Source organism: Theobroma umbraticum, unplaced genomic scaffold, assembly GCF_002168275.2.
Source record: "Theobroma umbraticum cultivar Fairchild unplaced genomic scaffold, ASM216827v3 scaffold_204.0, whole genome shotgun sequence".
Taxonomy (NCBI): Eukaryota; Viridiplantae; Streptophyta; class Magnoliopsida; order Malvales; family Malvaceae; genus Theobroma; species Theobroma umbraticum.
This window is the reverse complement of record NW_018397267.1, coordinates 9254-26374: the sequence shown is the minus strand read 5'-3', so window position 1 is coordinate 26374 and position 17121 is coordinate 9254. Positions and strand designations below refer to the sequence as shown.

The 17121-nt window shown below is 36.2% G+C and overlaps 2 protein-coding genes across 3 annotated transcripts; one reads left to right on the top strand and one right to left on the bottom strand.

The window, feature by feature from the left end:
• The first annotated feature begins 430 nt into the window (after positions 1-430).
• LOC110423682 (sodium/hydrogen exchanger 6-like) lies at positions 431-16354 on the top strand. Of its 2 annotated transcripts, XM_021437969.2 has the most exons (22): positions 431-866; positions 943-994; positions 1106-1165; positions 1351-1375; positions 1483-1568; positions 1664-1775; positions 2715-2777; positions 2881-2900; positions 2983-3080; positions 12339-12367; positions 12465-12496; positions 12601-12648; positions 12749-12809; positions 12895-12992; positions 13085-13160; positions 13269-13288; positions 13421-13518; positions 13595-13704; positions 14629-14712; positions 14898-14995; positions 15104-15183; positions 15977-16354. In XM_021437969.2, the coding sequence occupies exons 1-22, from the start codon at positions 698-700 to the stop codon at positions 16033-16035; spliced, it is 1578 nt and encodes a 525-aa protein (XP_021293644.1). In that variant the 5' UTR covers positions 431-697; the 3' UTR covers positions 16036-16354. The 2 variants fall into 2 exon arrangements, with proteins under 2 accessions (XP_021293644.1, XP_089640904.1); XM_089784778.1 differs by lacking the exons at positions 431-866; positions 943-994; positions 1106-1165 and adding an exon at positions 1215-1265 and having other exon boundaries at positions 1359-1375.
• On the bottom strand, positions 3089-12324 carry LOC149526650 (uncharacterized). The gene has a single exon (XM_089784779.1). The coding sequence runs from the start codon at positions 7412-7414 to the stop codon at positions 6125-6127; it is 1290 nt and encodes a 429-aa protein (XP_089640905.1). The 5' UTR covers positions 7415-12324; the 3' UTR covers positions 3089-6124.
• Positions 16355-17121: the final 767 nt, after the last annotated feature.

Genomic DNA, 17121 nt, shown 5'->3' with positions numbered 1-17121 from the left:
TTGTGTTTGAAATCAAGTATTATGTCAATTCAATTACTTATGTGTAGTCAGAGTATTTTTAAAAAGTAATGACTTGAAAAATACTATGTTTAAAGAGTTGTTTAAGATACTAGAAAGCAAGTGTGAAGAGTTAAAATTGAGTGCAACTATTAAAAAAAAGTTAAAAATTGTGATACTATCCTTGCAATTAAGTGTGGATGCAAATTCATTGATAGTTGGTATTTAAATTCAACTTGTGTCACTCATAAATGCATTCAATTTTTTTTTTAATTTACAAATTTAATTTTGTACTCTCTTTTAAGTGGTATGACCAAAATCCAAAGATACCTTAGAATCTAAAATCCTAGCGTATTAGATAGACTTAAAACGATATGAATTTTCTACCAATGCGAAGCGATAAAATTCGCACACGGTGGCATGGTCCCCAATCCATTCCCCGGCCTCCATAAAGTCGTTGAATTGGGTTGGAAAAAAAAAATAAAAATCTTTGAATTGGTGGAACCTGGAATAAAGATCGTAGAAAATAAACTTTAGGAAGTCCGAGCTTCTAACTAGGGAAAAGACTAAAAGACGGGAAGAAGAGGACAGAGGTTAATCTGAAAATTACCGTCGCCGAAACCGTTGTTGGAGGCCGAGGAGGTGGTCCTTGATTGTTGATCCCGTGACCGCGAGGCTCTTCATTGTTTCAAAGGAAAGGATGGGGATTTCAACGGTGGAGGAAGGGAGCCCCGGAAAGGAGCAGCAGGCCGCTGGATTGGGGATTCTTCTTCAGATTATGATGCTCGTCCTCTCTTTCGTCCTCGGCCATGTTCTTCGCCGTCACAGATTCTATTATCTTCCTGAGGCCAGCGCTTCTTTGCTTATCGGTTAGTCAATTTCTTCCTGACTATATTCTATCTTATATTTCTGCTTCCTCGGTCACGAAAATAATCTTTCTACCAGGTTTGATTGTTGGGGGACTTGCTAACATTTCCGACACTGAAACAAGCATAAGGTCCTACATTGCTTCCTATTATTATATATTCTTTTCTTTCTTCGCAGTTTTCTATTTCAATCTTCTGTGACTAAATTGGAAACCCTGATTTCATTTCCTGTTCCTCGGCAGGGCGTGGTTCAATTTCCACGAGGAGTTCTTTTTCCTCTTTCTTCTACCTCCAATCATCTTATATCCTTGCTTTTTTTTTTTTATAAGCATAGATTTGATCCCTACTTTTTCTTTTTCAGTGTATTTGCCTCCCAGATATTAACATGTCTGCACATTTCTCGTAACATGTCTACACATTTCTCTTATTTCTTAATCTCAGTTGCCTTCTATAGCTAATTGTTTTTCTTAACTCCCTTTTCCGGCACTCAATCAGGGTTCAGCCTACCACCTGTAAGTAGTATTAACTGTCTCTATATCACATATAACTACATACTTGCATTGTGTTGTGAATGTTGGTCCTTCCTTTAGTTCTCACCTTGTTTTCCCCCTTTTGGCAGAAACCCTTTTTCTCCAACTTTGGGGCCATTGTCACATTTGCTATCCTAGGGACTTTTATAGCTTCAGTTGTTACAGGAGTTTTAGTGTGAGTAGTTCTTCATTATAAAGATATCAGTCTTTTGCATGATGAAAGAGTTTTACCTTGTTCTCACTACCTTTTAACCCCCTCATATTTTACAGCTACCTCGGTGGTCTCATGTACCTCATGTACAGACTTCCTTTTGTTGAATGCCTAATGTTTGGTGCTCTTATATCAGCAACCGACCCTGTTACTGTTCTTTCCATATTTCAGGTTTTTATTTTCTGCCTTGCTGGCTATCTGTTGTGTCAGGGTTAAGGTTAAACAAAAACATAGGTATACTATTCTAATACATGACATACACCTCCTACATGACCAAAGAGTGCAAATCAATAAAGATTGTTTAACAGTCAATTTCAATTATCTGAAATAGTAGTAGCTTTTGCTCATTTAATCGTGCTGCAGTCAAAATGAGTGTTTTCTGCTTTGAAGTATCAATATACGGCTTATTTCTTTATTGGGAAAAATGATGTTATTGATATTAACTTAAGGTCCATCTGATTGCCACTTTTGCCATTTGCTTTTGCTTCCTAAAAAATTGGTAAAAAGCTAAATAAATTATGACCAAGGATGAATGAATAACTAAAATGCAACACCAAATCTAACAAAATTGTTTTATTAAAGTATAATCATGCTTTTCATTCTCCAAAAAGAATTGCAATTTTAGTTCTTAGTATTACTTTTGGATTGGAACATGCTGTCTTACTTTTTTCTTCCAAAAGCATAAGGCAAGTACCAAAAGAAAAAACCTAATGGGACCTTAAAGATAACATAATAGTGAAGCGACTGTGCTAAAAAAAAATAGAAAAAGCTTAGATATACTCTTATTCCCTTGATCTCTAGCTCCGTCTTTGCTTAGCTGCTTTAACTTTTGCAAATACTTTTGGTAATTTTAACCTTCTACTGCTAATGGTTCTTTGAAGGATTTATGATTTTTCTTTTTCCTAGTCCACCACTTAACAAGACTTTGTTTATCTTAGACAAAATTGCAAGTCCTAGCTTTTATGTTAGGAGAAACATCAAAGTAGTTTTTCTTTTTCCTTTCATCTCTTGAGAAGTTATAACACTAGTGTCTAAGTAGTAAATGTATTCGTAAATTATCCCACTTCAACTTTTAGATCACGTCTCCATGTGTTATGATCTTAATTGCAGGAACTTGGCACTGATATGAACCTTTATGCTTTGGTGTTTGGAGAATCTGTCTTGAATGATGCTGTAAGTTGTAGTAGCATGCTATTGATGGTCCCTTGTTTCCTGTTTTTAACATCTTATGCTGCTCATGCACAATATTTACTGGGTGAATTCGTTCTTTTTGTAGATGGCAATATCTTTGTACAGGTATGTGAAGTACATGCATTTGTCTTTTGTTATTGGAGTGGGTAGTTATCAGTTTTAAATCAAGTGTTGCTTCTTTATGCAGGACAATGTCCCTTGTAAGAAGTCATGTCTCATCTGGACAAAACTTCTTTATGGTGATTATCAGGTTTCTTGAGACCTTTGTTGGCTCAATGTCTGCAGGTCTGTTTTAACTTTTGGATTTGTTGAAACTTATCATTTCTCTTTTAAATCTATATACTAGTTAATTGTTTTTAATTGGAAATGAAAAGGAAAAATTGTTTGCTAAGCTTCATCTTGCAAGTGAATACATGGTAAATGTTTATGATACGGTCCCTTGAAACGGATCAAGTTATGGGACGGTATGTGGAAGGGTTTGGTTTCGTTTGAGGTACGCTAGGTACTTGGGTGGATGGTTTCTTTTTTCGACCTATGTTTGTAGTGCTGGCTCATTAGAGAGAACCTGCAGATCTCTTGAGTTTTGAGTACTCAAAAACTTGAATAGATGCTGAACACCCTCCTTTTAATAACTTCAGTCCTTTTAAACTACAACTTGGTGGAATAACCAGCCTTAAAGCAAGAAGGCGGAAAGATGGAGACACACACAACCTCCAATAACATGAAAACAGAAAACTACCACTAACAATAAAATAGGGTGGAGACATAACCTCCAACAACTGAAATGGAAAACTAGCACTAACAATAAAATAGGAACCACAATGAAACTGTTAACAATAAACTGTCAGCAACCAATCAGATATGTTGATTTAGTTTATGCTTCCCATGTGTGAATCACTTGTAAACTAAGGGATTATCGGATGTGCTAACATTACTCCCGTCCTTCAAATCGCGCTTGTCCTCAAGCGTGAAGTGTGGGAAACGCTCCTTCATAGATGAAACAGTCTCCCAAGATGCCTCTGCTGGAGAAGTGTCTTGCCAGTGAATCAAGACCTCTTGAATGTTTCGATATACTCGACGGTCAAGAACAGCCGAGGGTAGTGGCATGGGTGCTGCTGGAAGATCCATAGGGAGTGTAGCAGCCACTAGATTGTCCCCCTCATGAAAAGCTTTTAGACAAGAGACATGGAACACAAGATGAAACTTAGTACCTAGAGGAAACTCCAACTTATAAGCCATAGGTCCAAGACGTTGCAAAATTGTGAAAGGACCATAGAACCTTGGCAGCAGTTTTTGGTGACGACGATTAGCCAAGGAGAGCTGTCGATATGGCTGTAATCGTAAAAGAACCTTGTCCCCTACTTGAAATTCAATATTACGGTGCTTGGAATCATAAATGGTTTTCATCTTATGTTGGGCTTGCAACAAATTCTGCCTTAATGATTTAAGGATCATATCTCGAGATTGTAAGGCCTGATCCACAGCATCCAATTTGAAAATTCCAGGACAATAGGAAAGTAGGCGCGGCGGTGGACGTCCATACACAGCTTCAAAAGGTGTGGTTTGTAGTGAAGAATGAAAACTAGTATTATATGAATACTTCGCCCAAGACAACCAATCCATCCATTTGGTAGGATGAGCACTGGTACAACATCTTAAGTACAGCTCCACAGTTTGGTTGACAACTTCTGTTTGGCCGTCTGATTGGGGGTGGTAAGCGGAGCTGAAACATAACCTGGTGCAACTAAGACGAAAAAGTTCCTTCCAAAACACTTGTAAAGGTGACATCTCTGTCACTCACCATTGTTTCAGGTAACCCATGTAATTTGAAAATATTGTCAAAGAAGAGTCTTGCTATACTCAGCTGAATATGGGTGAGCAACTGGCAATAAATGACAATATTTAGAGAAATGGTCCACAACCACCAAAATGACATTTTTATCATGTGAATTAGGCAAGCCTTCCACAAAGTCCAATGAAATGTTAGACCACACATGCTTTGGCACTGGTAACGATTGAAGAAGACCAGCAGGTTGCAAAGTTTCTGTTTTGTGACGTTGGCAAACACTGCAAGCATGGATAAAGTCACGGATATGATGTTTTATGCGTTCCAGTGAAAATCTTTGGCAATGCGGAAGAGAGTTTTTTGATCACTTCATGCCCTTGGTTGTGCAAGGCGGTCATGACTGTTTGGATGGAAGGAGAATTAGGGGCTAAATAAACTCGATGTTTATAGAATAACAGCCCTTGTTTGAAGCTCCATGGTTCAGCAGCAGTACCTTCTTGGACACTAGTGATTAAACTTTGAACTTCAGGTGAATTTTGTTGTTCATGACGAATTTCATCAAATAGGCTCAATTGTGGCATGGATATGGCGAGAAGGACAGCCCCATCAGAATCTCTCTAGGATAGAGCATCTGCTACAGAGTTGTCTCGACCAGCCTTGTATTCTACGGAAAATGAATAGCCCAAGATTTTTCCCAACCAGTGTTGCTGTGGTGGTGTCAATAGTTTTTGCTCCAATAAGAACTTCAAACTATAATGATCAGTGCGAACTAGGAAGTGCTTTCCCCATAAGTAAGAGCGCCAGTGTTTGATGGCCTTAACAAGACCAATGAGCTCCTTTTTATAAGCTGATAAATGCCGATATCGCATTGCTATGGCCCTGCTAAAGAATGCTATTGGTTTATTATTCTGCAATAAAACTGCACCAATTTCAGTGTCAGAAGCATCACACTCAATAGTAAATGGTTGAGAAAAATCAGGAAGTGCTAACACAAGCGTGGTGGTCATGGCAGCCTTAAGTTTTTCGAAAGCTTGAGATGATTGGTTTGTCCATATGAAGGAATTTTTACGAAGCATGGCTGTAAGAGGTGCTGCAATAGAACCATAGTTATGAACAAACTTGCGGTAGTATCCAGTGAGGCCTAAAAAACCTCATAACCCTTGAATAGTTGAAGGCTTGGGCCATTCTGTCATGGCTGAAATTTTGCTTGCATCTGCAATAACTCCTTCGGCAGTAATGATGTGGCCCAAATAAGCAATTTGAGTTTGGGCAAATGAGCATTTAGATCGTTTCAAAAAAAGGTGATGTTCTGAGAGCAATTTGAAGACGATCCGCAAGTGATACATGTGCTCTATCCAGGTACGACTGTAAACGAGTATGTCATCAAAAAACACTAGAACAAATTTTCTTAAGCGAGGACACAATACCGCATTCATCAAGGCCTGGAAAGTAGATGGGGCATTTGTTAACCCGAAGGGCATGCCTCAAAATTCAAAGTGGCCATGGTGTGATCGAAAAGCTGTTTTTTCTATGTCAGCTTCATTCATTCGGATTTGGTGATAGCCTGACTGCAAATCCAATTTAGAGAATTTGCTCCGAATAATTCCTCCAACAATTCCTCAATCATCGGAATGGGAAATTTGCCTTTGATTGTCTTTGCATTCAACTCTCGATAATCTATGCACGTGCGCCAAGTACCTCCTGACTTAGGAACAAGGAGCACTGGAGATGAATATGGGGATTGACTGGGTTGAATTATCCCTTGCTTCAACATTTCGGAACATTGTTGCTCAATTTCATCTTTCTGGGCATGTGGATATCGATATGGTCTGACAACTATTGGTTTTGCCTCGAGTTCCAAAATAATTCGATGATCACATGCACGTGGAGGAGGAAAGACCGTGGGTTTCTGGAATAAGGAAGCAAAATCCGGCAGGAGTCGCTGTAAATCAGCATGGTAATCCTCTTCTGCCGTAACAACTTGAATCTCAGCACCTTGGGCTGGTTTGGAAGTTTTGATTCCATGTAATTCTATCTGTTTTCTAAATTTAGTAAAAGACATCCACATATCTGTAGAGTCCCACAAGATGGATCCCAAAGTCTTTAACCAATTGACACCTAATACAACATCAAAACCACTTAAAGTGAGAACATATAAATCAACAAAGAAAGTATGATTGCCTAATCGGAGTGACATTCCCTTGCATTGACCCAGACTTCTAATTCTCTCTCCATTTGCAACCACAACCCGCAATTCATCTCGCCTTTTTCCATGGAGATTAAATTGCGATACAAATTTGGAGTCTACATAACTGTGAGTACTATCAGAGTCTACTAAGGTCAAAGCTGGGTTACCATTCAATTTGCCTTGCAGACACATGTTCTGAGGAGTATTAATACCGATGATGGCATTCAATGAGATCTCCGGTTGATTAGTATTAAAAGGTGGCTCATATTCGGTTTGCTCTTCATCTCCTTCTTCAACTGAGTCAATCCAGAATAATTTCTCACATTGATGGCCTCTAACAAATGGCTCATCACAATTGAAGCAAAGACCTTTAAGCCGCCTCTCCTCCATTTCAGCCTTGGTCAATCTTTTCACAAATCTCGTACGGTGTTGAAGTGGTGTATCAGGAGGTTTTAATCGTCGAACCTCTGATATTGGTGTCTGAGTGGGCTGCCCCTTGCGTTCATAGAGCCGAGATATACTCATTGCAGTTGTTAAATCTGATGGATTATGGAGTTCTACTTCGACTGCAATATATTCCGCAAGGCCGCTGATGTAAAGTTCAATATTTTGTGCTTGAGTGAGAGTGCCTGGCCGTGAAGCCATTTGCTCAAATTTTTCTTGGTAATCTGCCACAGAATCTCTTTATCGCAATTTCGCCAATTCTCCCAACTTATGACTCCTTATAGGTGAGCCAAATCGTAGGTGACATTGACGTTTGAATTCATCCCAAGAAGGTTGTGGCGTGTCAACTTTCATTTGAAGGAACCATAGCTGCGCAGTCCCCTCCAAGTGGAAAGAGGTAAGGCTAACATTTTCTTCTTTGGGTGTTTGTTGGTGGCGAAAGAAATGCTCACACCTGCTCAACCACCCTAAAGCATCTTCTTGGCCATTGAATCATGGAAAATCCAACTTTGTGAACTTAGGGATGATGGCACCTCCCCTTGGGGTTTTGGATCCTGTCCCTCTTGCAATGCCTTTGCCCTTATGGCTTCGGTTGTTACTACCCTCCTCTGTAGATATGGTATTAACTTTGGAAGCTGCCAAGTCCTTGGTAAGTTCATCCAGTCGAGTATTTATTGCTTCTTGTTGGGCCAAATTGGCTGCACGTTCATCTTGGAACAATTGTAAAAGTTGATGCAATTGTTGCTGAATAGGGTCTCCCATAACATTAGGCTCTGATACCAAATTGATACGGTCCCTTGAAACGGATCGAGTTATGGGACGGTGTGTGGAAGGGTTTGGTCTAGTTTGAGGTACACTAGGTACTTGGGTGGATGGTTTCTTTTTTCAACCTATGTTTGTAGTGCTGGCTCATTAGAGAGAACCTGCAGATCTCTTGAGTTTTGAGTACTCAAAAACTTGAATAGATGCTGAACACCCTCCTTTTAATAACTTCAGTCCTTTTAAACTACAGCTTGGTGGAATAACCACCCTTAAAGCAAGAAGGCGGAAAGGTGGAGACACACACAACCTCCAATAACATGAAAGCAGAAAACTACCACTAACAATAAAATAGGGTGGAGACATAACCTCCAACAACTGAAATGGAAAACTAGCACTAACAATAAAATAGGAACCACAATGAAACTGTTAACAATAAACTGTCAGCAACCAATCAGATATGTTGATTTAGTTTATACTTCCCATGTGTGAATCGCTTGTAAACCAAGGGATTATCAGATGTGCTAACAGTTTATTTTTTTCATCTTGCAATCTAACTGTAATTTTGGTTTATCTTTCTTTAAGTTATCATTCATATCATTAATTGTTTCACAAGTATTAAAGTGCATATGTTGATTTTTACAAAGGGTGAGAGAATGCTTACTATCTTTTTCTTTTATGTTTTAACTTCTCTAATGGCCTGGCTAAACATTTTTTCAGTCTACCTTAAATAATAATACAAGGTTTTTACTTTGGGTGCAATAGATGCTAGATCCTTCCCCCGCTCACCAACCTAAACATCTCAAGAAGAAAAAAAACCAAGCTTGAACTTAAAAACAATAATCAGCTAAATCGTGTACGGATCTTAGCATCTTTATCTTTTAATATAATCTTTGAGAATGAAGAAAATTATGGTATCATTAATACTACAGAATTTTGCACAAAACATTTATGACTGTTTTGTACCCATTGCAAGTGTCAAAACAATTATGCACCCCTATAACCTTTTGAAGACATGTTTCAAACACAAAGGAACTTCCTCTTTATACTGACATGCAAGAAGCTTTCAAAGAATCTGTTGCAAGAACTAGAACTTTAATTCCTTTATCTTTGGTTGTAGTCATCCTCATATTGTGCTAAGCTCATGGAAATGAATACTAGTAGGTTAACAGACATAAGTAAAAGCCCATAACCTCTCTGCTAAGTTCATCACAGTTGAGGATATTAGAAGCTGTTATTAGGTTTCTCCCATCCACTAGCTTTCTAAGTTCATGCTGATAATTGACTGCCATACCTATTCTCTGTTCCTATACTATGAGTTTCCTCTTGAATTTGAAATGCACATGTTAAGAGAAATTTAATTAGCTACAACATGATATTCCTACTTTTTCACCAAGTGTCCCATCTAAATGAGATAGGCAAAATATGGTTGCTACCCAAGTTTTCCTTACTCTAAAATCTTATCTATGATTGTATAGTTTTTATGGATCCAGATGGCTTTAGCAAGACCAGAAATAACATTTAACAATCAACAATCATGGTTTTCTAGTATAGTAAATCTTTACTCTTTCATCGGCTCTTTAGAGTTGGCCTTGAGATAACCCTTGTTGGTGAATAATGCAACGTCCTAACCAAATTTGCCCAAAGAAGATAGACAAAATGATCTATTATAGCCGGTCAATTACTTAAATACTTCCAATTCAATTTTTATTAGAAACAAATTCCTCGTGGCTGGTTTGAAGCTGCTGGTGGTAGAATCAACCTTCGACTTCTTCCGACAAACATCTTAAACTTTTTCCAGAAGTATTTTCTCCCAAAAAATTTATTATTGGATCTCTGGGGAGCCAACAATCCCAATAAAAGATAGAGAGAAAATTATTACCATTTCTTAATGAACTTCTACTTTTATTCTGGTCTTCGAAAGTTTGTTCCAAGTTTTTGGAAAAGCCATGCATTCACAATACAAATGTAGTGGAAAATTTAAACGTTTCTCTTAAACACGAATGTAGTTTGGTTGTTTAATATAGATAATCCTAACCAATAGCTAGAAGATTATTATACTTTTAAGTCTTTGATGTCAAAATGAAGAGGCTACCACAACAAAGATATTGAGATCATCTACCCACCAAGCTCTGGATTCTGCAAACCTCAAGCTCTATAAGTGTCTAGCTTCCAATGGTGAGCCACACGTATCGAAGTTGAACGCTGAAGGTGAATGGGGTCTGCCTATGTATTTGAGACTAGTGCTAGCTAGGGAGTTTCTCTCTTCTTTAAGGAGTAGCCAAAAACTAGCAAGAACAAAAAAGGAAGATGGATGCTGATACCTATGGTTTTAACCTAGGGCTGTGGATATCGAGGGTCTAGAGGGGGTTAGTGGCTATCGATTTCTCTCCTCTCTTTTCTTGCTTGCCAATTAAGTTTTTGGGATGTATTTAGAGTGCAACATAAGCGTATATTTATAAGAAATTGAAACCCTAATAGGTTCATCATAACGATTATGCTAATTATGGAAATGTCTCAATTTAATTGAACTCTTTCAATTAAATCTATTGAAGTTCAAAACTTTTTTGCAATCAAGTCCAACTTAATTCCCCATTTTACATTCCTACTTTGACACCCTTTGTATGTGAACTTCGTGATAAATACTGCATTCATCGTCAATTTCGAAATTGATTAGGTCATATTATAAGTCAAGATTGGCATTTAACAATATGTCATCATTACCCAAATGTTAAGAAGAGTCAAAGATGTTTGACTTAACTCTTTAGTGCTCAATCTTTGAATGTATTTCAATACTTCATCCAATATTCCGATAAATCAAAGAGCATGGTACAATATAAGTCTATATCATATTTAGTTCTTAAAAGTTGTTCTTAATTCCTAAATGAAATTGGAATAACTCATTTTTGGAATCTTTGTTCAACCTTGGCTAAGGATTTCTTTGACTTAAGACATGTCAAGACACAATAGGATATCTCCTTTAAGATCACTTAGGGTAATGGATCCTTTATTAATCATTCATTTATTTTCATGTGTTTCCCAATATATCGACCTCATTGTACATCCTGGTTAGAACTACCGAAGATAGTATCAAATTTAAGCAATCCTCACATAAGATAACTCGATGATCTTAAGTCTAAGGATCACAGACACAATTGACACATGAGAATGTTTTTCATAAATACTTGGGTGAACTATTAAATGGAATTCTTATGGTGGGTCATGTTCAATGAACTTTTTTCTTTAACAAGCATCCACATGTTAGTTTCAAGTATGTCCATACTTCAATCTATAAAACCGATTGCTTACTTCATAAGCAAAGGACATAACATGTGCTAGTCTCTCGACTTTTATCAATACTTTGTCTGGATAAAATATCGACCAGGAACTATTTAGGAATGATGCGGTGATGCAATAAGGATTTCATAAGTATAACTCTTTATAATTCCTTTTGCAAGGCATATTCATTGAATGGACTTCATTTTTATAAGTAAATAACATACAAATGTATAGACTCATAGATAAAGAAAACTTTTTGTTAGTGCAATCCATAAAATTGATATCAATGTTTTTACCAGAACACATCAATTGGCTTGTATGGCACACATGTCCCCATCACCAAGTCCCACTACATAAATTAGGAGATTTTCTACTCCTGCTTTTATTTATTTGTTTATTTATTTACATAATACATTCACCTTACCCTCCTAAATTGTTTTTTTTTAATATTTAATATGTAGTCAAATGCTTATATAATTTAGCTTTAAGTGCAAGAAACATGAAAAGCTTTCTACACTCATCCTCAACTTTCTTGATAGCCTGCTTATTAAGAAGAAAGACTCCATTCCAGTAAACTTGTAGGCTGGGCACAAAACAGTTGACAATTTGCTATGTCACTGCATAGGACAAGAAGTGGCTCTGTCCAAGAAGTATTTAGATCATCTATGCAAATTAACTGTGTTGGAAATTAATTAAAGCTGACATGCCATGTGAACAACATGGCGCGGCTCTAGATTTTAAGAACCGCTTAAAAATTGACTCAATCTAGTAACATGTTGTTTGCACTATATTAGTGAAGATACTCAAATATGCAGTGGCTTACTACAAATTTGCAGTTAGGCACAGATGCCAAGTACCATGGTGAATGGTAGCATTTTTTTAATGATAAAATAGAAACCCAAATGGAGAGAATGAATACAAAATTTTTTTGAAAGAAAGAAAAAATATAAGGATAAAAAAAAAATCAATTCCTAATTTCTCTGTGGAGTTATTTTTTGTTAACTTATTGATTGATCATCCACCTATCCCATCCTTTTATGTCCTTTTGATCACAATCACTAAGAATTCATATTGTGTTGCTCTGCAGGTGTTGGAGTTGGATTTACTTCTGCTCTAATATCCTTTCTAATCAATCTTTTGTATTCATATTCCATGTTTTATACCATAAACTATAAGCTGTTATTGTTTATTTTTAAACCTTAACTCCAAGAACCTCTTTAAGTATGCAGGATTGGATATTGACAAGTGAGTACTGCATTTGAATCTTTCGGTTCCTTTAGCAAGCTTCTTTCGATTCAAATACTTATGAAAATCGCTGATTTCAATATCATTCATCGTACTCTTTTCAGTCTTCAAAACTTGGAGTGCTGTCTTTTTGTTCTTTTTCCATATTTCTCGTAAGCAATTTTCTGGACCATTTATGTTCTCTTCTTTCCCACCTTTTATATTGAATGGATTCATGGGGCAGCTAGTTATAGAAGTATCTGATATTTCTAGGTACATGCTTGCAGAAGGTCTCAGCCTCTCTGGTATTGTATCAATATTGTTTACAGGAATTGTAAGTGAGCATGTAATATTGATTGAGTAGTAGTATATTGCATGCTTATGCAGCATAATGAACTTTTTCTTTGTTTCTGTTTTAGGTTATGAAGCACTACACATACCCAAATTTGTCAGAAAATTCTCAGCGCTTTGTATCTGCTTTTTTTCACTTAATATCGTCACTGGCTGAGACATTTACGTGAGTTATCTTTGTGTGATATGAACTGATTTAATTTGTCCAATATGATAACTTTCCGTGTTGAAGCTTGATTCTTTTGTTAAATTTTGCAGATTTATATACATGGGTTTTGATATTGCCATGGAAAAACACAGCTGGTCGCATGTTGGATTTATCTTTTTCTCAATTGTATCCTTAAATTGTTATTATTTTTGTGTGTGTGAAACTAGGTCTCTGATAGCTGCATTAAATTACAGTCTCATTGTTATCCCTTGACTTGCTTCACAATTATCTTAGTTATTTATTGGAGTTGCCAGGTAAATGAGCTCTATATGATGATTTATGGACCTTGGAATCTAAATATTTGTTGATCTTTCAATTTTTATATTAGTCATCATTGATGAATCTTTTGTAAAATAATTAATCAGGTTGTGTAATTAAATGTTTAGGGCAACCAATGTCTTTTCTTGTGCATATCTGGTCAATTCGGTTCGTCCTGTACATCGGCAAATACCTTTAAATCATCAAAAAGCACTTTGGTATAGTGGTAAGAAAAATCCAAGTTTCATCCTCATTGGTTTTAAACCATTTTCACATTATTAAATTATTATTGACTTGATTAGGACTTCGAGGGGCTATGGCTTTTGCCCTTGCTCTGCAATCTGTTCATGATCTTCCAGAAGGACATGGCCAGACTATATTCACTGCAACAACTGCCATTGTTGTTTTGACGGTATGTTAGACCAAGCTTATCTTTAATTAAGAAAACTTTTGTTAGACATATGCTGAAAAATAATTTACAAAACTGAAAAATTTGCTTATCCATTCAGTGCTCATTGCTTAGATCTTAAGGCAATATTTATTTCCAAATTACTGCAATGCCATTTCGTTTGAAATATCCAGCTACCTGGGAGAGAAAATGTGAGGCTTAAATTCTTTATTTCTCTGTTCCTTTCCCCTCCCATAGTTTAGGGAAATGAAAATTGACATTTGGTTTACTCTTGATGCTAATTATGCTTCCTTCAGCATGCATCTAACAGTAAAGTGCTAGTCAAGTCGTAATTGGTTTATACTAGTGTGAGCTGTGAAGACTAATTGATGCAATTGGTTTATAATTGGTTTTTATACTAGTAAAGTTGGTCGTCAAATTCATGCTACCTTTAGCATGCATTATTGGTTCACTAAAAAATTCAGAAACTTTTTTCTTTGAATTATAATCTGTTGAAAATCATATCAACCTCTCCCAGCTTTGCATTATATTTAGGGTCTCTACTAGGGTAGCTTATTCATCCTCTCAACTGCATAACCCAAAAAATAGAGTTGGAATTAGAATTATAAATTTTGTTTATATCGTAATCGTCTTTTAGTATTTATGGAGACAGTTCAACTTTGTTCTGCTGTTTGAGTGTTTTGACTGGCTCATTAGCTTGTTTTGGTGATATACAATGGTTCATGTGCATGTTTTTAGACACTTTCCAATCACGAGTTTTGATGCTAGTCTAAAATTGAATTGAAATCTTTCATGTCCAATGTTATGTGAATAACTGCATCTTCTGCATTGCATTATGCTTTCAAGAGTTATAAATAAATCGCAGTCTGCATGTGATAATTGATACTTATCCTTTGAGTAACTGATAATATTTTCTAAATGTGACAGGTGTTGTTAATTGGAGGTTCTACAGGTACGATGCTAGGAGCTCTGCAAGTTGTGGGAGATGGCCATGATGGCCACCTAGGTGAAGTAAGTTTCACTAAAAATCTAGCCTGACCTGTGTTGGCGAATTTTTTATGAACTGTTCAAATCGATGAGAATCAAGTAAAAAACTTGAAGTAGAAACTGCTGCTGCCATCATGATGGTTGTTTTGATTTTTTCTTTATGTGAGTGATCTTATTGTCACTAGTATTTATTTATAATTTCTTTGCAGATCTTTGAGGGTAATAATGGATATGTTGCTCCAACTTATAATGAAGATGGAACAACAGGGAACAGGTTTAAGATGAAACTGAAAGAGCTCCATAAAAGGTAATAGCTAGAATTTCACCTTCGATCAAGATCGGGGATCTATGGATTAATCATCTAATTTCTTTCCCTTTTTTGTTTTTAAATTTAAAACCGTTTCCCACCCTGCAGCACAGCATCATTCTCTGCATTAGATAGGAATTACCTCACCCCATTCTTCACAAGCCAGAATGGAGATGATGGAGAGGATGGTAAGATGACTTTATTTTTTATTTGATATATGCATTTTTGTTATCTTCTTTCGTTTCGGGTGGCTTACCTCTGTTGACTATCATTGTCCTGATTTGTAACTTATGCTTGGTACTATCGACCTGGGTGGTCAAATTACTTTGTGTTAAGCTCAGGATGGTGGTTTATACAATATTGGAAGACTGGTTTGAAATTGCTTATTGTTGCTTTGTTCTCTTATGGTTTTCTTTCCTTTTGTTTTTCACTTTTTAAGCATTTTTTTCCAAATTATTATATTGTGTTGTCGAGGTAATGTGGTTTTCAGTTTGAAGAATTGTTTCTTGATAGGCACGTATGTTTTTCTGCTTTGCTTGATATTTGGGTGTGAGCTTTATTAGCATCTACAGAGTGCCACTGACTGAGTTTGGTACCAAAAAAAGCAACTAAGTTTGTCAAAATATACGAGTAATAAGTTATTCATCCTTATTACTTTTCTCACAAATGAGAGCTTGGCTCCCATTCTTTTTAGGTTTTCTTGCGCTTAAGTAAAACTACTCATGTATTCTTAATGACCAACGTAGTAGTTATCAGAAATCTAGTAGTGCGATTTAGGGTTCAAAGAATGGTTTCTTGGCTGTATTTAATAGCAAATGCCTCTGGTTGATCCTCTTATCTTTATTTGTCTGACTATATTATCTTCAGATGAATTATGTATTCTATATCACGCCTTTGCATCAGATGACTGCCTTAAGTTTACTGCTTCAGTTTTTCATGGCATTGTATTTACATAAATCTCACTTTTTGGATACTTATCAGATGACCCAATGCCCAGTTCTACAAACGGAGGGTTTCATGACCATAGCCAACCTCAGTGACAATCAAATGAGGACACGCATTCCATTTGATGGAATTAACTTTGTAGATATTTTTTCAGATGACCAAGTGCATTGCATGTCTGGTTGGAGGAACTGGAACTGTGCATACATTCTGCCTTTTTACAATAAAAAATTTCATATCAAGAGGAGATCTATCTATGACATGGCATTGTGTGTATAGTTAGCATTCTTTTCACGATTTCTTGTAGGGATTGATTACATGCTTATTGATCTGCCAAGGATTTTTAAATGCAGGAGTTGTGTAGGAGATAATGCATATTAAATGTTTATAGAGATTCTTTTCACAATTTACCATTGATTCTTGTTTTATGGAGAGGAAATTATGTAATGTAGTTCACAGAGGGAAATCTTTTTAAAATAAAACATTATGGTGCTCTGCCATTTTTAATTTATTATTTAATTAATTATATGTGACTTTTCTATCATTTGTGTGTTTATATATATATATATATATATATGTATAAACCTTTGAAAAAAAGTTTAAAAATGCATAGTATGACTTTAAACATGTTTAAAAAGAATATAAAAATGCTTGAAAAATTTTTAATAAATTTTTAAAAATCAGAATAAATAATTAAGAAAATTAAAAATTCTTAAAAAATATAAAAAATTTATCAAAATGTTTAAAAAATCTATTAAAAACTTTAAATATCATTAAAAAGGACCTTGAAAATGTTTAAAAATAAATGAAAAAAGCTTTGAAAATGTTTCAAAAGGCTTTAAAAATCTTAAAAAAATAAATTAAGTCTTTAAAAATTTTTAGAATTTTTTTAAAATCTTTCAAAGCATCATAAAAATCCTTAAAATGTGGTTTAAAAAATGTAGGTTCTGGGTTTCGAGTCGGGTTCGGGGTTCAAGGTTAGGGGTTTGGGGTCCGGCTTCGGGGTTCAAGGGTCGTGGTCGAGGTTCGGGGTTTGGGGTTGGGGGTTGGGGTTCGAGAGTTCGGGGCTCGGGGTCGAGGGTCGGGGGTTGGGAGTCAGGTTCGGGGTTCGGGTTTGGGTTCGAGGTTCAGGTTCGGGTTCGAGAGTCGGGGTTTGAGGTTTCGGTTTGAGGTTTAGGGTTTTT